General features: G+C 46.1%; 2 protein-coding genes and 1 long non-coding RNA gene across 4 annotated transcripts in view; 2 read left to right on the plus strand and 1 right to left on the minus strand.

The window, feature by feature from the left end:
* Window positions 1-21241, plus strand: part of TMPRSS5 (transmembrane serine protease 5) — a 63990-nt gene that overhangs the window by 30132 nt on the left and 12617 nt on the right. The gene's annotated exons all lie outside the window — the stretch shown is intronic.
* ZW10 (zw10 kinetochore protein) lies at window positions 2913-21194 on the minus strand. The gene is made up of 16 exons (XM_065570651.1): window positions 20931-21194; window positions 20083-20217; window positions 18474-18575; window positions 17495-17572; window positions 17182-17341; window positions 15407-15556; window positions 14090-14281; window positions 12984-13147; window positions 11633-11815; window positions 10851-11089; window positions 9406-9477; window positions 8138-8307; window positions 6798-6928; window positions 6138-6269; window positions 4433-4635; window positions 2913-3103 (listed from the first exon to the last, which is right to left on the minus strand). The coding sequence occupies exons 1-16, from the start codon at window positions 21045-21047 to the stop codon at window positions 2983-2985; spliced, it is 2349 nt and encodes a 782-aa protein (XP_065426723.1). The 5' UTR covers window positions 21048-21194; the 3' UTR covers window positions 2913-2982.
* Window positions 3016-4514, plus strand: LOC135976099 (uncharacterized). The gene is made up of 2 exons (XR_010593333.1): window positions 3016-3151; window positions 3524-4514. It is a non-coding gene; the product is annotated as an uncharacterized LOC135976099 (long non-coding RNA).

Genomic DNA, 21241 nt, shown 5'->3' on the forward strand with positions numbered 1-21241 from the left:
TTCCACTTTAACTATATATTAACCGGAGCAAGGGAACTTTTCAAGTCCCTCTATGGTACGGGGGTTAGGGTACTCGCTTGGATTGTGAGTGACCCTGGTTCAACTCCCCGCTCTGGGGGACAGGAGGGCCTCTGAGGTGTGAGAGGAGACCCCTCCTAGCTGAGCAAGAGGCCTGTCACTGGGCCTCTTGCTCTTTTAATTAAAGGGGCTTTGCTGCTGAGCAGTAAAACCCCCTCTCTCTCTTGTCCACCATGATCAGGATACACGCCCAGGTTGTGGCAGACCCCAGGGCACTCCCCTGCTCTTTTGAGGGGTGTGAACTGGGGGCCTCCACCTCCTGGGGAGAGTCACTGGTGAGCGATCCCTGTCCGAATCCCCTCTCCGGCCCAAGAAGACAATGGCCTCTTGAGAAAGAGAGGGGGTTCGGACAAGGATGGCCCACCCTAAAGGACGGTCGCCGAGGAGGCAGGAAATCCCTGTGCAAATCCCTGCCGAACAAGCAGCTGGGGGATTTGAACCAGGATCTCCCACAACCCAGGCGAGTATCCTAACCACTGGACAAGAGAGTGAGGGTTGCCATGAGGCTGGCCCAGAGCACATTTAACTAAAGTGGAAGAGCTTCAACCGGCAAGAGGAGAGCAAGCCCAGCCCTATTCCCCAAAGCGGAAGGCACAGGGACCATAGCAGACTTGAACCCCCATCTTTCACAGGCCAAGCCCATAGCCTAACCGCTGGGCTACCGAGAGACTCTGAGTAAACCACTGGCCAAAACAGCACTTAATTAAAGTGGAACAACTTCAACCAGCAAGAAAGACGAAGCCCCACAGAGGACGTGCAGCAAGATTCCATTTGACATCCATCCAAAGTCCGTTTTATCACAGACCAAGGGGAGTTTTGAACTCCCCTTGTGTAATGAAAGTGCAGCACCTTCACCAGAAAAGAGGAAGGGAGCCCCAGGCGCAGAATACTGCCTAGTCCAGCACTTAAGCCATTCACTTGCCAGGTAAGAGATCAAGGTTCAAATCCCATCTCAGCCAGCATAAAGGGGATTTGAACCCCAACCTCCCACAGGGCAGCCACAACCACAAACCACTAGACCACACATAGCTGCTTGCTAAGCTTGCGACCCAATGAATATGTAACGAAAGTGGAACAACTGGAGCAGAAAAATTGGATGCCATCACCAGGCCCCAATGAGAACCCCTCTTAGTCCAGCAGCTGCATGTTCATTCACCTTGGAGGCAGGAGATGGCTCTTCAAGTCCCTTCTCAGCAAGCTGAGGAAGGAGTTGAACCTGCATCATCCACACGCTGGGTAAGGACCCAAACCACTGGACTACAGAGGGATTCATAGTAAATACCTTTCCCAGTTGCTCTTTAATGACAGCGACACAGCCTCCAGCGCTCTAGCTGTATAACCAGGACACACACCTGGGCTGCTGCAGCAGGTCGCTCTTCCTGCACACCCCTTTCCGGGGGTGGCAGAAAAGGTGATTTGAACAAGCAGCTCTCACAGCCCGCAGGAGGAGCCCAACCACTGGATTAGAGAGGGAGCCTCATGTTTCACCTCACCACACCCCAGTGCTATTTAAATAAAGTGGAACAGCTTCAACAGGCACCATCGAGCAGCCCAGGACCCAATGATTGGGGCACTCCCTGTGGGTGACAGACAGCAGGGGACGTCTCGTCCCTACCATGGTGGTGCTGCCGCCGGCTCCAAAAGCCACCTCCCCTTTGTGCAGCGTGGCTGAGAGAGCCCCCGTGCAACGAGGAGATGCGACCGCCGTAGGGAAGATTTGCTGTGCTCCCCTGCACGCAGCCGCGACAGGCACGAGTGTAGCAGCAGAGTATTGAACACGGCAGAGACTCTGCTGGGGGAGCAGAAATGTTTTAACTATCTGCAAATTACTGAGACTGTTTGTGAGTAAATAGAGCTTGAAGGGGTGCTGCATTAGCCAGTCAATAGCCCCTTGTTAGATGTAGGGGTTACATTGACAGCACATGGCTATGCTGTGTTATTCCACGACAGATTCATACAACACATTCTACAGCCCTTCTACTAAGAGTCATTACTGTTCTCTAAGGAGTTCACATGTATTATTATTGAAATTATATCTACCATGTGTGCTCTAGGCTTATGTCTCTGGCCGAGCAGACAACATCATCAATCTATGTTTTATAATTAGAGGGTGGGGTCTTGTCATCTGTGTAACTTAATAAAAATAGCAGACAGAAAGAACTTCTCAGATCAGTCTATTCTACAAATAATGACAAATATTTTGATGTATTATATGGTACAAACAAGCTCTTACTGTCGCGTGACTACAGACTTGCTTTAACCAAAGGTAAAAGAGTACAGGGACATGCATAAAACTGATCACCTGGGGCTAAATGTTTCCCAAACCTTCCAAAACAGTATGATTTGTATTGAGAAGACTGACGGTTTTGGTCAAAATTAAACTATGCATCTGAGTTACGGCCCTTTTTGTGATTTTCAGATTTTTTCAACTTTGGTGCCCGGTCCCATTTAAACATTGTGTGATCTAGAAAAACGGCACCACTTCCAGAATCTACCGCCACCACAGTGATGACCTCCACAAATGTGCTTTACATGGTAGCAATGAAATTTTCCTAGCTGATAAGTTACCCCTTATTGCCCAACATGGGTCCGGGCTGGTAGACTACATGTCCGGAGCCAGAGTTTTACAGCACAGCACTTCTCTGGGGAGTGGACGAAGGAGCAACAGCGAGTGCCAAGGAGTTACTCTCCTTTGCTTTTGGAGGCCAAGCTGCATTACATTGCTCCATTTCTTGTATGGATGCTGAGCTGGGTGAAGTTTTTCCCCATTGGCCAGGCCTTTAGGAAGTGCTTTCTTAAAGCTAAACGTATTAGAAAAAAGGGTTAACTCCAAATAACAGTTTGAAACCCGATTTACTGTTGCTTTTCCAGGAAAAGGTCTATTGTACAGGAGTAAACACAAGGCTATTTAATTTTCGCAAGGGCCGCCGCTCTCCTCTCGGTGTTCTGGAACAAGGCTCGGATTAAACTCTTTACCTCAGTGGGGGAGAATTCAGCGGCAAGGGGCCCTTTGCCGTCCGCCCATCTGGAAGAGAGGAAAAGGCAATCGTTTGACTGAGCTGTACAGCTACAGGTTAATACCAATCTCTATTTCTACCACAGCTCTTCTGACCCCTTTAATGAAACCAATGCAGTTCTCCGGAGCTTGCTCCCCACAACCAGTCCTACACTCCTGACTAGTTCAACTCTGCTTAGTTTACAAGCACAGTTCTCGCCTGCATAACTTCCTCTCACTCCAGTGATATGAAGTTTGGGTATTGTTACAACTAATTCTAGGGCAAGGAGCCACTGTCTGCTCCAACAGCTTCAAATGTATCCGATTACTGACCCGCTAACCACCTGTCCACTATTAAAACAGTCACATTTATAAAGCAACTGATGTAACAGCAGGACCTGCTCTTGGGGATTTTCACTACGGACAGGGCTCTCTCTGCTTTGCATCTAGCTCAGAATAAACTTACAGCCTGCTCTGCATCTATTTACTGGGTCCAACGAAGTCAGCATCTCTTGGGACTGCCAGGCTTGGGGTGGAACCAGAGAATTCTGAAAGATCTCCAGTTGTTCCGACAGCAGCTGTAAGTAGCTCACAGTGCAGACTGTGACAGAGCTCTTTGATACAGGGGAGAAGCTGATTTTTCTGTTTGCTCTCCACACGCTTTGGGCCTCTCAGCGAAGGCTGCCGAAGACAGTAAGCAATCCACACCCCTCAAAGGTGCTCGTAGCGCAATTGTGGACGGGGACTGTCTGGTTCCAGACATCTACTGCCAGTTAGTGTTGCACTCAGAGGTATGTGGGCCCCACCCTCATGTAAAATTCATGCGAGTCTCCCATGCCAGTCTAATGGAGCAAGCCTGGCCACACAGGAAAGCCTGACTCTTTGGTAAAACTGCAGTAAACAGCAAGTAGGCACAGATAACATCACAAGCGATGGGCAGAGCGCCAAGGTGACTCCAATGAGACACACAAGGCAGGCCTAAGATTACGCTGACTTATGAGAGAATAGAGAGAACCGTATTGGTCAGGTTTTACACTTTTCTGCCTTTGGGCACTGGGCAGTATTTTGTGGATAGTCACTTTCACTCCTCTCCTGTACAGTCTGTCATTTTCCCATTTGGGTTGGTCTTTTGCACAGAAACAGGGAAAATGCACAAAAATCACAAAAAACAAAAAGGGGGGAATATTGGCGGGTGCAATATCCAAAAGTACTTTACATGTGTTTATTAAAACTAACTCGATTTCAAGCGGACAGCGTTCCTTCAACTGAGAACACTGCAGGTGTGACGACATTACCTATCAACCCCATACATTTGTGAAAGAATTCCTGTGGGTATTAGAAGAAAGGAAAGACACCTACCGATCTACTATTTCCTGGAGATTGGCCTGCAGGATAATCATCAGCTCTTTGAACATCATCCATTTCTGCACATAGACTGGAACCTCCTCTTGGTATTTCTTATTTTTGTTCTCTTCCAGTAATGGAGTGAACACCAGAGGTCCTTCTTCCAGCATGATCCTGCACAGGGAGTGCAATCTGTCGGCGTCCTCAGCAGAGATATCCTGGAATTGCACAAATGGGGAGCACTATTCAAAGGAACAATTAAGCATTTTCTGGTGCTTACAGCAGAAAGTGACATGAAAGGACCAGAAAGCTTTGTGAAGATAAATCAGTGATCTGAACCATACTTAACATACCACGGGAGACACTAGGTTTCTTCAGCTTCCTATCTGCCACTCTTCCTAGGCCGAAAGGACTTGTTTATGAATGTGTGCATTTCAACAAGCTCTTGGTGTCTGCTCAGCAGAGTATCTGTGTCTGCTTCAAGGAGCACATATGTCTTAATGGAATGCAGAACATCTTGCTGAGAAGCAAGGAACATTATTATAAAGGCTTGAACACGTTATAGGGAAATCGCTCAGACTATGCCGACCTAATAAATGTAAGCTTTATGTTTATTGACAGACACAGCCGTAGCAGTCTTCCTGTAAAGAAGCTCATACAAAGAAGAGATGCATTATCGGTTTAATTCTTTTCTGGTAGACTTGTGTACAGATCACAATTGGATCAGATGGATGAACACATTTCAGTCATTTGGTATGAAATGGTATTTCCTTTAAACGATTTAATATGTTCATTTTACTACCTGTCCCAGCATAACCTGCCAATCGCTTCACAGACACAGAATAGGGAAATAAAGAGAGAAAAAGAGGTAAAAACAACCAGATTTTTTAAGCAGAGCAAAATTTGGGATGGAGATCATGCAGTATGCGGTGCCTAGATAGGATGAAGATAGATTCATGTATGGCCCCCGAGCACTGCAGCAGGGAGCTGGGGCTCTCAGGGTTGCCACTGAGCAGGACTCCCAGGCCAGCTGGCGCCCCACCCTGCATGAGTTGGGCAGCTGGTGACCCAGCTGGCCTGGGAGTTTGGCAGCCCTGGGGTCCCCGGAGCCAGCAGACCCTGGGATACCCAGCAGTAGCTGATACGATTCATATCAGATTAACAGCTGCTATTCAATAGTTGGCAGCAGTGAAACTGACGTGATTTATGTCCATTTCTCTGAGCAGCTGCTGGAGATCCCAGAAGTATATTTCATTTTGGAATCCTTGTGTTTTTGATGTTTCTGGACCAAAGATTTTCAGATTCCCTGGTTTGCAGGAACTTTCAAAATGACTAAATCTGCTCTAAGCAAGACTCAGATAAACCACCCTGAAACGTTGCAAACGCCATCATCCTACTACACTTTGCCAAGTCCTAAGGTGCACCACACACTCAGTTCAACACTAAAAGGTGAAATCCAGCTACTCCACTAAAGCGAATAGGAGTTTTTCCATTGGCTGCAATGGTGCCAGGATTTCACCTTGTTTGTGTGTGTGGTCGCAGTTGGTTCTGGATGATGGAAGCTTGAAGTATTTCTGTTGCACTGGATCCTAGATATCAGTGAAAGTCAAGAGTGGCCCTGAAAGTTGGTTCTTGAAAGCTCATCTGTAAAGTAAACAAGCGCCTTATTTAGAACAACATTTGATCCTTGGTATGCAGAGTCCATGCAATCCCCCCTTACCTCCAGGGCAGTGATTCTATTAATGATCTCACTGAGTGCTGTGTTCAGTAAGGTCCCCATGGCCTTGCAGTAGATGTTGACTGGAAGCACATCTTGCCATACTTTGCCAAGTCTCTTTAGCTGGTGCAGAACCTGGAAGATAACAACTCCATCTTATCCCGAATCACAAACGAAGATAGACAGTAAAGATGATAAGGCAATTACACAGTTATAAACTAGCTTTCAAAGGCAGGAGAAGGCAATTTAAGGTATCATATTAAGAAAAAACTAGTATTTTTAAGCTTGGATCTAGAGGTGGTTCCCCGCCCACCCCCCCAAAAAAGCTCTTTTCCCGGAAAATTTTCAAACAAAATGAAAAAAATAAAATCGAAAATTTTACCAAAATCCTCAAATTTTTTGAGAAAGCAATTCAAATAAAAAAAAATCTTTCATGTTGAGTTGAAGTGAATGGAATCAAAATGAATATTTTTCAGTTTTTATAAAAAGGAAAAAAAGCATGGGGAGAAAATAAATAAATAAATAAAAAGTTATTTCGGTTCCACTGTATTTGAATGCCAGGCATTATATCCGTGCTAAGAATTCTTACTGCTACTAAAAGGGGAAAACCACACAGATACATTACACTAGGGTCTGTACAGCCCTTTGGTTGGTATCACTCACCTGCCTTGCTGCTTTGTTTGCTGCAGAATAGTTTTCCTCATTGTCCATATTGGAAAAATTCCTTGCACTTGACAATCTCTCCAGGAGCTCTCCTTTCTGCACACGCATCTGGGCCAGAAAACACTCCAGGCCTGCAGGAGCAAATGAGAGGAGGAAGAAGCCATTTATTCCACAGCCTCAGATGATGTCAGCATTAAATCTGATTTGCCTATTCTGAGACATTCAGCACTGGAATCATAAACTTGCCGTAAAATTAGGATCAAGTTTGATAAGACTAATACATTTGCCTTTTCCAGTTTCATAGAACAGCCACATGGCACCATTCTGCCAGGCACACACAGCCAGGGAAGAGGAAACTGCACCCGTAATCCACCCACCCACAGCATGTGAGATCTCACACATTTCTGATTCCTACAGTGCAAGATAAAATAAACAACAGCAGCATTAACTATGGATTCCCTGCTTTTGTCAGATCAACACATTGAAAGGTTTTTTCCTGCATTTTGTTTCTTTGGCTTCTTACAACAATCTAGCAAATGCCCAGAACAGAGGACAGCAGCTTCCAGAGTGTCCATGTGAGCTTGGGATTTCACTGTACAAAAAATCATTCCGGGAACTGTGCACCATTATACAGAAAGGGACAATCAAGGCTATCTTGCCACCTTGTGAAGTGGCAGAGGGCTCTAGCAGACAGAGCCGCCTTCTCATCACATGCAGGGGGTATAATATGTAATCTCAGAATAAGGATTCATACCACCAGTAGCCAATGAAGAAGGCTGCTCTAATCAAGCCAGAGCAGAGCAGAGCAGGAGACCACCCCTTGGCATTACCGGAATGGCCACAGACCACGTTAGAATTCTGCACTCTGGGAATTCCTCCACTATATCTCAAATGCTACCTGAAAGTTGGCTCTGGCACAGCAACTTCCTTGCTGACAGCATCAGGGAACTGAAAATGTAAACGTGGGTACGCAAACTCCCACTGAAATCAATAGGACTAACAAATCACATTGGATAGTGATGTAGAATAAGCCACGTTATGACCAATATTACTCTGTGTAACATTAATCATACTCAGCACTTCTGTAGCACCTTTCGTCTAATGCTCTATAAACCTCAGAGCCAGCCCCCTCTCTCATTGAAGCATTGCCTCCTTACACAGATAACAGAAAGGAGGGACAAAGAAGTTAAGTGACTTGCTGAGGGTCACACAGTGCCAGGATTCCTAATGCCCAGTCCACTGCTTTTACCACCAAGTCAGATTTAAATTATAAATCGCTCAGTTACAAATACTGGGATGAGATGCTAGTCAGTATGTTTCAGTTTCAAAGGTAAAATTACCAAGTCTCCTAAAGCCAGGTACCAGATCTACGAAAGTAGCTGCTCCATCATACAGTATGTTGGTAAGGCAGTATCGGAACTGATGCCCCAGGGTCAGCAAGTGGTGGGCAATGTACATACAGTTGTTGTGATGAATGGCAGCGAGCTGGGGTAGTTTCTGAAGGTTTTCTCTACCCAAGGAAGGAGGAGGAAGAGAAGGGAAGAAATAAAGAGACATTTTTTTAATCAGATCTGGGCCTCTAAAAATAAAATAAATATCCTAATATTGTTCTAGACTTCAGAAATGCTCCACAGGTCAGACACTCAATAGGCAAGAGGCTACCTCCACTCTTAGATCAATGCTGCTGCTAACTAATCAAAAGCAACATGCATCATGGGGGACAGTTAGCGAGAATAAAAGCATGTGGCCTCTTGACTCTCACACACCATGGACATTACATGTTGAGAGGGTAGCACAACATCATCACCTCTGTAGGCCTGGTCTCGGCATAGCTACGATGTTCGGGGGGTTAAAAGTCCACACGCCCGAGCAGTGTAGTTAAGTCGCCCTAAGTCCTTATATAGACAGCATTAGGTTGAATTCTTCCATCACCCTAGCTACCACCTCTCGAGGAGGTGGATTACCCAGGCCGACAGGGGAACCCCTCCCATCCGGTAGGCAGTGTCCACACTGAAGCACTGCAGTGGCCCAGGTCTGCGGCTGTAGTGTTTTCAGTGTAGTCATGCCCACACTCTAGCCATGTCTAGATTCAAATGATCGTTAATGTGAAGACTTAGAAGCAGGAAAGCCATTTGATAATAGCAGGAAGGTGAAATCAAGAGGGAGGCGACAAGAAACTCTCACCTGTGTCAAAAGGAGAGGAAAGCACTGGGTTGTGGCAGGGCCACCAGAGCTAAGGGTCCTCAAATCCAGTTGTAGCCTTGGATTTTAACCCTTTCCTACCACTGCTTCTCCCCAAGGGAAAGACACCAGCAAGTGGGGGCAGGGAAGCACACCATGAAACAGTCTTACAAGCCACACTTGGGTTGAAAGGCTATGGGCAGTGATTCTATTAATGAAAAGCACTATATAAAAGCTATGTATTATTATTATATGAGGGTTTTTTTTAAGAGATGGAGTGCTATTTTTCCCAAAGGAGAAGGGAGTATCCGTCCACCAAACCAAAGACCACCCAGGACAAGCACAGGAGTGAGTAGGAGTATTATAAATAAATAGCTTGGCTCCCCACCCAAAAAAGCAGGCCCCTGTGTAACACTCACACACTTACTTGTGGTAAATTGGCACGACGTCATAGAACAAATGGAAGATGTTTCGCACAGAGTAAAAGAGCTGGATACAACTGCAAGGCAAATAAAGTTCATGTTAACAATCTTCCAGTTGGAACTAATGCATGCAGCAAGCGGCGCATTCTTAATGCAGTGCTGAAAGGAGAAAGAATTCAATGGCTGGGTTTTGGACCCTGACGTCAAATACAACCAGCAGAGACTAAGGGACGATTTTCAGAAGTACCTAAGTAACTTAGCAGCACAAGTTCCACTGGAAGCCAATTGGGCGTCGTGCTGGAGGTGTAATTCCCAGCTTGGAGAGACACATCTGGGCCAGCGCTGATCAAGATAGCATGCTGATCACAGCTGCACAGGTGACAGGATGGGCTAGCCGTTCCCTTTGAAACTCTGGGTACGTGCTCGGGCGGCTTGCCTGTCCCACTGTGGCTACACTGCTCTTTTTAGTGCACTAACTCAATCGGAACTCAAGCGAGACTGCTTCTTTGCACTGGAACTCACACCCCAAGCTCCAGTGTAGACACACCCAGAGACACTTCTGAAAATCCCACCTGAGGCTGCGAAGAGGAGATGACTGAGATGCTTGGTCAAGGCAGATATGGTAAACCCCTGGCCCTCACTAGCTCTGCCTTTTCACTTGGAGACCTAGCTGTACATTTAATTTCAAGAGCAGTCACCAAGAACCTCTGAAATCCATCTTTAACCAGGGAGACAGCATTTCCCTTCTCTCCCCTGCCCACACACACGCGCCTGAAAAATTAACACTCTGCTGTAGCAGTATGGTGAGCACTCTGTACGCAATCCTCCCTCCCCAACCAGAGCCATGGTCTCCAGTTATCAGGCCAGACAAATACAGCCTTGGACACTTGGCTCCTCGAAATCCCTGCCAAATGTACAGCTCGGGTTCTTTGCTTTCACTCGGGTGATGATGTGGTAGGAAAACAGGCAACTCACCCTCCCTGGCAATGACACCCTTACACCTTGTCTTGGCTGGGAAAAAAAAAGCTTTTCACCAATTGTCAGCTAACACATGGTAAGATTTTAGCATGGACAAGGCACCGGTTTTTATCCTGATCTGCTAACATGATTGAAAACTACGAACTGCCTCGTCCACACTAGCATTTTACCATGTGTCAATTACCATGTTAGCTAAATAAAGCCCATTTCAACACACCCTTAGAGGCCATCACCACTAGACGTTGCGTGATGAGGGCTGCCAGAAAGGCTGCATGGCAGCTGTTCCTGTTTGCTGGATTAATCCGGGGATTCAGTCTCCAAGTGGCAAATCAGCAGCTTTCATTAACCATTTAACCTTGATTATTTTTAAGTGAATTACATGTTCTGCCCTTTCTAGTATTTGTGCCTGTAATCAGGTGTCCTGACACTGAGAGCGTCCCTTGGGCTCTACCCACCAATTCAGAGTTCTTACCACTGATCTGTGCTGGTTGTAGCCTCCACCAGGGTCTGATAAGCCAACTCCATCAATTTCTCCACAGACACACTGATGTGGCAGGTAGGCAGAGAGAATGTTTGCTGGCTCAGTTTGGTCTCATTCTCCAAATTTATCAGCTCGTTGTGCAGCATTTTGGAGGCTTTTTGCATTTTTAAATTATCACCTGCCCCAGGGTCAGGCAGTTTTGGTATCGCTACCGAGGAATCAGGTGTGATCTAAGGAGGAAACAAGAGGCACACATCACAACTCAGTTCCCAGAGAATGGAGACAGCATAAGGCAGTTTAACAGTGAATTACACAGACCCTATGTGCACACCAGGCTGTGAATTCCATGGACTCCACCGGAGCTAGTCTGAGGAGCTCACAAATGTATATGGCATGATAACAGCTGAATGTGTAATTCATAGTAGGCAACTATCTCATTCTTAAGCACCATCTAAAGGATCTTTTCTCTTTAGGTTTCTATTAGTTATAATGATCCTCAGAAAAATGCATAAAACCAGCTATCTTGTTCTGAGGAAGGCTTCATTCCATTATTTTAAAAATCATATTCAGCTTGTTAGTTAGAATATCAGCCCTACGGAAAATGCACTTGAGGGCTCCCAAAGTTTTAAGAAGCAACCATTTCCTGCAGAGTTCACACAGATAACAAGAACAAACCAATCTATAAAAACCAGACTCAGTGTTTTTAAGCTGTTCTCCTTCAATAGCTAGATGGTTTCTTACAAATACGCATTGTAAATTGCGATCTCTAGCACCTTTACAGTGTTGTGTATTTCTGAGGTCATCAACTTTCTGGCTGCCACGATCACGTCCTGGCATTTTTTGTTAGCGAAGTGGGAATTGACATTGCGGGCGTATTTCAGTAAGTCCGTGGCATCTCCTTTTAAAAACCCCATGTTCTTCAAGCTTTTTTCAAATTCCTCCGTGGATTTAATCACCTGAGAAGAGAGTTAAACATAAATCGTTTCCACGCTATTATTGGGAGTTATAATCATCAAGAAGCAGGATCAAAAGCAGCTAGACATTCTCCAGCTCAACGGAAAGCACAGAGTGGATACAAAGGAAGTACAAGGGTTGGAAGAGCTTTAAATCTGGTTCCAGTCAGTAATGACCCCAAACTGTAACCACTCGACAGCGCTTCAGTGGCCCTTGTGAGGTGTCTGTTTCAGTTGAGGGCCCATGAACATGTGTCCAGAACAAAAATATTACAGTGGACACTAACTGTCCCCCCCTTTGTTGGCAATCTCAACTGCAGTGCCAAGGAGTGAACGAAACGGAAAAGAGAGGGGCTCCCTGTGGAAAAGTGGCCTGGGAGAAGCTTTGCTGCTACTGGCACTTCTGGGAAAAAGACTCCAAAGTCCAGCTGTCAGTCTGGCACCTTTCACCAGCACTAGGGCCCAGAACCTCAAAGGTATTTAGGTGCCTAACTCCCATTGATTTCAACACGAGTTAGACACTAAATACCATTTGTGAACTGGGACCAAATTCTATTTTATTTATTTAGGTTTAAAATAATAACGACCCTTGCCTAGGGCTTTAAGAGCTGTAACACAATTAATCATACAGTAAACACAATTAAATTAAGTCTCGGCAGCACTGAAATCAGTTCCACAGGAACCTGGCCAGTCAGCCAGCTACCGATATTCCTCATCGTCTAGGAAGAATGCCCTCAGCAGCATGCCCTGCGAGTCACCAAATCTGGTCTATTTTGGACCAAGGAGGGAGTAAGTCCCAGCCCTCATTGCCACCCTCTCTTCTTTATAACGAGAATGTTTGTGCTGATTGCAGCTTGTTTAGCAAAAGCAAGAGGTCTTAAGCTAGTTTGAGCTGCTGTTCGGACTCAGTGCTGCTATCGTCAACTGCATCTGACTGATTTTTATGCTGGGATACAGAAAATACATAGGTTTCAGAGTAGCAGAAAATACATAGTTAAACACATTGCACCATTATTGGCACCGCAGGAATATGAGACACGGCTTAAGGCAGAGACTGACTTTGAAAGTTCCCATTGTGGCAGAGGATAAAGATCAGAGACAATTCCAGTTATTGCAGAATCTGCCTTTCCAGGCTTTATGTTGCATGGATTTTAAATGCTTTGAGTCCTACCTCGACGTACTGCTCTAGTTTGCTGCTGTTTGCTGGAATCGAGTACACCAGACATTCCTGAATGAGGCAGCCAGATACCTCCTCCCAGACCATGTCACCCAGCATCTCTGCCAATACCACTCTGGAATCCTTGTCATTTTCCCCACACTCATCGAGGGACACATCTGGATTCAAAAGAAAGAACACAAATGGGTTTTGAAATATGCTCCCGGGGGCAAAGCTCTCGATCCCTTCCACACCCCATTGGGAGCTCAGAACAGGAACTGTCAATGGTTCCATTTCAGCAGATGGTCTCTGGTCTCGGGCCACGTACAGGAATTCCCTGCCTCCTGAACCACTCACCGATTTTAAATGGAGACTGAACCTGTGTCCCCAGTGAGTTTGCTCAGTGCCTGGAATGTGCCCCATTCACGCTTTGTGAAGAGATCCTCCAGTGTGACTAGTCCTAGACAGAATTTCCCGCAGATTGTATCATGCATTCTAGCTTTTTTCCTCAAGTTCCCCAGAGCTTCTCACAAAGCAATGATTTAGCAATACTGGTCCTCTGAGAACAACTCTTTCTACAGAGAAATAAAGCATTTCTTCGATGGCCTACACGCTAAATACTCTTTGTGCTTCATTTTCATGGTATGGGTTTCTCCCGAATGCTCAGAGTCACTCAAACCCCACTTTCTCATTTCAGTGCTGCTGGCTGTTCCCTCAAAGAGACCAGGAAATTAAATGAGCCTTCAAGAAGTGACTCCTCGCTCAGGAATTCCCATCTTCCTGTAGTATCACACACTTCTCATGAAAAGAGGAGGTAAGACAGTCTGCAGAGCCACAGTGAGGAAGCACAACAGAGCGGGGAAGATTAAAGGGTCCCAAAGGAGAGGGAACCAAGGGCAGTTTTGCAGTGTTCAAAGCTGCCCAAGCATTGCAAAGCCTCACTGAGCTACAACAGCCCATCCCAGGGCACTGCCACAGCAGTATTACAGAGAGCAGCGGCTCCCTGGCGTAAACCAGTGCTGCTTTACTGCTAACCATTCCAAGAGCTCTCCACAACAGCTAGGTGAGCCAGCTGTGGAGAGCAGCATCTCACGCTAATTCTCAGGGGACGAACTACCTACTCAGCAAGTGTTTGTGAAGAACTTCAAGCACCAGCGTGATCTTGCCAAAAACCTCCATTGGGGATGGATGCTCCAGATTAGGCTCCGCAGACTCAAAGTGCAAGACGACGGTGTCAGGCTGCTCCTCCAGCAGGGGGCGAAGGGAGGGATAAGAAATCAGTGGCTTGAGGATGTACTTCAGCAGTAATTGGCCTGACAAAGGAAGAGAAAGATGATCTTCAGCATCACTATGCAGTCAAGTAGGCTGTTTGCCCCAGTAGAGCCCAAGAGGGACTAGCTATGAGCGGCACCTTGGTTTTAGGATTGCCCAAATTCGGGATGAGGAACACTCCCCTGGGGTAGCTGTAAAATCAGGAGTGTTCTTGAGGCAGCGTGTTTGGTTTAAGCCTGGGGACTCAGGCATAGAGCCTATGATTTTATAAATCAAATGATAAACTCTTTACAAAACCAGCCATGTGAAACTGTATGCCGGCAACTGGCAGAGCTCGCTAATTGCTTTACTACGACCTGCGGTTATAATCACCTGGAACAGCCTGAAATTAACGCCTGGCTGGGAGGGGACTACAACCAGGAAACAGTTTTATATACAAGCCCATCGAGCCACAAAACCACAGATCAAAATGAAGTAATAAACCAACTTGACAGGGAGGGATAAATAATTCAGGGCAATTGCACATGAATAGGAGCCATGGGATTCCATTCTCAGGTGCCATGGGGTAACCTGGTCCTAGAGGATGTGGAAGGATGCTTCTATCTGAGGGCTTCATTTCGGTGTGGGAATCCCTGTGCACCTGCAATTCCACAACTCTGCCCAGCCCAGAGGGCTGTCACACTAGGGTAGCAATACTTCTGCTACCACCACCAGCAGCAGCGCTGGACAAAGAGAATGGCAAGGGGATGGGAGAGGGGGACAATAAAAATGTGACAGAGGAAGAAAACAAAACATACATCCTACCTGAGAGAGTGACTCCTCGGAGAGGTGCTGCCTGCTGAAAGTCAACCCAGACCTTGGGAAGAGGCCAGTGTGACAAGGGAAGGGCTGAATTATCTGACCAAGGCCTAAGGCCATCAACAAAATGTGGGTGAATGAGATTCCGTGGCCTGTGTTATGCAGGAGGTCAGACTAGACGATCACAATGGTCCCTTCTGACCTTAAAGTCTATGACTCTAAATGCCTCCCTCTTCCCACATTCTGTTCCGTATTTTGAACTGACAATGGGACCCAGTCCCACGCTGGCAGATTCTTGAAACAAATTCACTATCTAACAGCAGGCCTCTCTATAGCTCGTTTTAATGGGACACAAAGGCCTGTCTTACCAAAAAGTTTAAGCCTGGTGTGCAGTTCTCCTAGGACAGCAAATGCCTGGAGCACAGAAGCAACAGGTGATCCAGCGATCTGATCTTCCTTCAATGGCATGGTGCGTAAGTGCAACTCCGTCTGCATCACTGTCTCTGCACTGCTGATTTCTAAGAGAGAGCATAACCATCTCCATTACAATGCGAACTGGGCTAGAGAGGAGCTGACAGTCTACAGGACTTCTTGGATTGGCGCTAAAACAAACCATTAAGCTCTTCTTTCTTCACCTCATTTCCCTGACCATAAGCCAGGGAGATCTCAAGGGTGGCTGGGATACAGTGTCACGCTCCTGGCCCCCATCTAATGATCAGCCCTTGCCGGCCTTGGGAGTTGGCACCGGAATCATTATCTTCTGAATGTCAGCATATTGCAAACTGCTTGCGTTGGTCTTTTACACGGGTCTTGATGCAATTTCCCTATTTCAAGTTCTGTGCAAATTTAAGATGTAAAGAACATTTTGGCCATAATTACTTTCCCTCCTCCACTATAAACTCAACTGAGGCATGAGCTTGTTTTTTAAACGAGGAATTTCTGTGGTACAGAGGGTACTGAGATACATACATTTGGGCACTGGCTATGTGTCAGTTGTTTACATCTTCCTAAATATCTAAAGCAGCTTGGCAAAACTCTACTCATCGGAATTCAAATATCCTTAGTGTGTTCATAATTGTCATGGTAAGAGTGGGTGATGAACGAATTCATGATGAATTTGCAAGGCTGAGCTAAAGCAGTCTGGATTTCCTGATATGCTCAAGGAGCTATAGTTATATACAAGAAAACGAAACTGTCACTTGAAAGATCAACTGATGAGACCTTCCTCAGAAAACCGAATTGGAAAAATCCTTGTGCATCAGGCATGCTGCACACTCACAGCTCGCTCCGAACAGAGACACTAATATGTGGGTATGGAGGGGATATCCTTACATGGCACAGAGGAAGCTGTAACACCCCACAGGGATTAAAGAATCAGTATCACTTTAGACATAGCTTCAATTACCAACAGTTTTCCATTTCAATTAGTTTGCCAGATTGTTGCACAGGTAAACCCAATCTCTATCATAAATAGGTCAGAGGAAACTAATCCTTTCTATTTTATTCCTCAACAGAACTACACTTTTTCATTCAAAACAGCACTTCATTATTCCCTCATTGCCTCCTCACCCTGGGACTAGAGCGGGCTCCAAGGAACAGGAGAGGGGGGTGTAACTTGCCAAACGAGTCTATGCTGGGTGAGCACGTTCATCTTGACGAAAGGTTTCAGAAGCCTCACCCAGGTAATGGGCCAAGCCAGTTTCTCAATAACGCACAATCTGATATTGTTCAAACTGGTTTCCTCAGGAGCAGATGAGCAACACATTAGATATGGGGAAATCCTACAACCTCTCAGGTTTTGCATCATGACCGAGAAAGGAGCTAGAGGCTGAGAACTCTCCGGGCTTCTCTGTCTCACTCACTAGGAAATACTGCTGTATGCGCCAGAAGAAACATTTCAAATACATTTTAAGAGCCACTGAATGTATCAAGCTGCCTGGGATAGCTCCAAACCACCCCCATATGGTGTGAAATTCAAAGAGCGCTGCCTCCAGTCAATCCTACTCACTTAGGAATATGCCGCGGGCAGGAAGGGCTAGCTGAATCCATCCTAGCTCACCTATGTTAACTAACTTCTTAGCTCTGAAGAGCTTTTCGAGCCAGGATCATTTCTGTCACTGAACCAAACTAAGATGTTCAGCACCTTTTGATGGAGGAAGCTTCCACAAAACCATTTGCCGCCACTCTTCTCCCAGGTGATAGAGCATGTTCTGTGTCTGTACCGTCAGCTCCGTGCCTAGGGCCTTCAGAACCTTCAGCTCAAAGCCTTTGCGGGATTCTAGCGTTTTCAGACTACTTCGTGCCTAGCAATAAGAGGAAGACAGTTATGCCCAGAGCACGGGACCAGGCAAATTGATCCGATGGCATGCAAGTGCTAACATAAGGGAATCACGGGATATTTATTGACGATATTCATAAGAGATATATTTACATATATTTGAGAAGCTTGTTACTACCTTTTCCAGATGGCGAGCTGCTGCAACATACTTCTTTTCCAGTAATGCAGTGTTATAGTCTTTAATAGCCCTATCAAACTGAAAGAGTTCAATACAAGTTAAATAAAACAAATACAAGGTACTACACTCAGGAAGGAATAATCAGTTGCACAAATACAAAATGGGATATTACTACCAAGGAAGGAGTACTGCAGAAAGAGATCTGTGGGCTATAGTGGATCAGAAACTAACTATGAGTCAGCAGTGTAACACAGTTGCAAATAAAAAGTGAACATCATTTTGGGATGTATTAGGAGGAGTGTTGTAAGCAAGACACGAGAAGTAATTCTCCGCTCTACTCAGCACTGATAAGGCCTCAACTGGAGTACTGTGTCCAGTTCAGGGCACTACACTTCAGGAAAGATGTGGACAATTTGGAGAAAACAACAAAAATAATTAAAGGTCAATAAAACATGATCAATGAGAAAAGATTGGGAAAAAAAAACCCAACCCTGGGTTTGGTTAGTCTGGAGAAGAGAAGGCTGAAGGGGGACAGGACAAGAAGCAATGGGCTTAAATTGCAGCAAGGGAGATTTAGGTTGGACATTAGGAAAAAATTCCTAACTGTAAAGATAGTTAAGCATTGGAACAAATTACCTTAGCTGGTTGTGGAACGTCTGTCATTGGAGTGTTCTTAAGAACAGATTGGACAAACCCCTATCTGGGATGGTCTAGATAATACTTGGCCCTGCCTCAGTGCAGGGAACTGGATGAGATGACCTACTGAGGTCTCTTCCAGTCCTACATTTCTATGATTCGGTAATCACACACAAACAAGTTTCAGCTCTAAGATTACAGAGCTCTTTTTAAAAACATGATATGAATAGAGATAGAAGAGTCATGATTATTTATTCACTATGGAGAGCCAGGAAGAGGTCAGTGGAACAAAGTACAGAAACACTTCGCCATCTGAAGCCATTTTCCCAGACTCCTTCCTCACCTCTTGCAGCTGTTTCAGCACACTCAGAACCAACGAGTCTCGCTCCAGCTGCTGCTTCAGTTCAGTAAATTCCGCAATGGCCACGTTCAGATCTTGCCGGACCTAGAACAGCAGCACAGACATCAAGCCTTCAGCAGTTCATTAACAGTAACCAAAGGCTAGGAGAGCCATTTCTATTTCAAAAGTAACACCGACATGACAACACCAGCGTGCTGCCTGAAACGTACCTACCTCCAAAAGTTACAAACAACACCTAAGGTTATTATAACGGAAAGAAATTAGAAAGAAAAAAAGGTTCTATTTCCTCAGTGTATTTACCTAGTGCAGTTGACAGAAATGTGTATATATTCAGTTTCTCTGTATGATCAGACTGTTTTAATCTCACTAGAAAGACACCTTTAAAAAGCAGAGGAGAAAAAAATCTCGTAAAAAAAAATTAAAAGCATTATTGTACGGGAATTTTTGAAAAAAAGTAGAACATGGCGATATCAAATTGCAGATCTTAAAAAAAAAAATTATTCAAGTCAAAAGATTCCAGAGTGCTTTTAACAGTTCTCCAATTTTAAATTAGATAAATGTCAATTTGAACTTAACCAAAAGTAAAGTTTAAGTATACATTTTAAACGGTTCCATAGGCATGCAAGATCAATAGATGTGTTTCCCTTTTTTTAAAAAAAGATCCCCAAACTGTTAAATAAATAAACAAACAATCTCCTGCATCATTTGTACCTTAAATACTGCAGCACTAGGAACCCAAAGCTGAAATTGACTACAGACAAGTGTAACTGACGTCACTGATTGTTATTGTATACTCTGAGAAACATAAATTAAATACACAGCAACAAATAAACAGAGACAAGTAAAGTGGATGTTTAAGATTCTTTCACTTTTAACATAGCATAACTGGTATCAGATGTAAAAGTTATTTTCACATCGTATAATTTTTGAGTTGATCATTCTCCTTTGCAAAGAAAAAATCCAGATTTATATCCCACCTGCATTAGAGCCTTTCTAACTTAGATTTCAAAGCCAGAGTGGCAAGGCAGAGGACAGCTAAGAGAATTAGTCCAGGGGTATAGAAAGGACGACACACACAAAAAATATAAGGAGGCCACGGGAAGGACAATCTTGCAATCAATATACAGAAAATCTGGGCTCAGTTCCCAGCTCTGCACAGAATCTCCGTGTGACCTTGGCCAAGTCATGCCACTTCTTCGTGCCTCAGTTTCCCCATCAGCAAAATAAGAATGATTCCTCCCTATCTCAATGCGGTGAGGCTTAGAAGATAAATGCATTAATATACACAAGGGGCTCTGAAACTACTGTGATGAGCACCACGGAAAACCATTCAGCTACATAATTACTGAATAAGTTATAGCCCGCCTTTATTTATATCCCAGGTCTGATACATCATACATCGGTATGTTTCAATCAAGGGCACTCTTTATAAGAGGCGGCGATTCATCCTGGAATCCTTAGCCAAGATCCTCCTCCCCTGCCTTCCTGGCCAGCATGCTCATGGCTGCACATCAGTGGAGTTGCACTGCTTTGGGATGATGCAGGATGAAAGCTGCTAGATACAGATAAAGTGAAACCGCTGCTGCGTCACCTCATTTTCGATCCTGGATTTCAGTAGGTCGATGTTGCCGGACAGACTGTCCACTTGTGACACCAAGTCCTCAGCGCTCTGCATGCTGGGGAGGAACTCGTTGTACTTCTTGTTAATCATGTTGCAGACTTCGCCCTAGGTAGAAGGGATGGACTCGGGATCAGAAAAACAAACACCCATAGGGTTGCCAACTCTGACTGAAGCTATTCGGGGAGATATTTTTTTTCCCCCACCATGACGTCATGTCATGTTCTTAAAATATCCTATTAAAACCTCCCGGGTTGTTTTCAATAGTCACCAAGAGATTGATGCCGATTGTGGGAGACTCCAGGCCAATCCTGGAGGGTTGGCAACCCTAAACACCCACAGACAGACACCCCAAGGCCGTGGCCACGGGGCCAAAGCCTCCCACCCCCATCGCAGCCCGACACGGTTGAGATGGGCAGTGTCACCCCCACCATGCTCACACCCTGTCCCTCCCCTTCTCCGGGCCCCCCGACAGCCTTTCTAACCCGCCTTCATTTACTCCCCAACTGCCCCCCCCCCGCCCATGATCCCAGATTCATCCCCTGCCCCCAGCGCTCCCTGTCCCCCTGGAGTCGCCCTGTCCAGGGTCCCCATAGGCAGCCCCCTGTCCAGAGTCCCCTTTTCTCCTCCCCCCTTCCCAGCCCCCCTGTTCTGCCCCTATCGACACACACACACACACTGGGGTCCCACCATGCTCCAGTGCCTGGATCGCCCCTGCCCCCCCAACACCCAGACCTCTAGATCCCCCCTCTACCCTGCCTCCCGCCTGACCCCACAGACCCGCCCCACATCCAGCCCCCCGATCTCCTCCCCGGGCCCACCTTCAGCTCCTCCACGCGGCGGGAGAGCCGGGCGATCCGCGTGCCCAGATCCTCCTTCTCCAGCCGGCCCGAGTGCGCCAGCACCGCAGCCACCAGCGAGGGGGACGAGGCAGCCATGGGGACCCAGCGCTCGGTCACAGACCCCCGGCCACCACCTCATCAGCGGCCCGCCACCGCGCGGCACCACGGGAAAGTGAGTCCGCCCGCCCGCTACTGCGGGACTCCAACTCCCAGAGTGCACCACGCAGGACAGGCCTACGAGCTGCGGCGTGGGACAAACCTATTTCGAACGTTTTGCTGTTTCCCCGCCA

The sequence above is a fragment of the Chrysemys picta genome, chromosome 16 (assembly GCF_011386835.1).
Source record: "Chrysemys picta bellii isolate R12L10 chromosome 16, ASM1138683v2, whole genome shotgun sequence".
Taxonomy (NCBI): domain Eukaryota; kingdom Metazoa; phylum Chordata; order Testudines; family Emydidae; genus Chrysemys; species Chrysemys picta.

What these genes read in the sequence shown, in the direction of transcription:
- ZW10 (XM_065570651.1), bottom strand. Translation starts at nt 21,047, where the DNA reads ATGGCTGCCTCGTCCCCCTCGCTGGTGGCTGCGGTGCTGGCGCACTCG. An exon ending in TCTTCACAAACACTTGCTGA is followed by an intron (nt 13,148 to 14,089) that starts GTAGGTAGTTCG and finishes TTTTGAATCCAG; the next exon opens with ATGTGTCCCTCGATGAGTGT. An exon ending in AAATACACAACACTGTAAAG is followed by an intron (nt 11,090 to 11,632) that starts GTGCTAGAGATC and finishes TTTCCTCCTTAG; the next exon opens with ATCACACCTGATTCCTCGGT.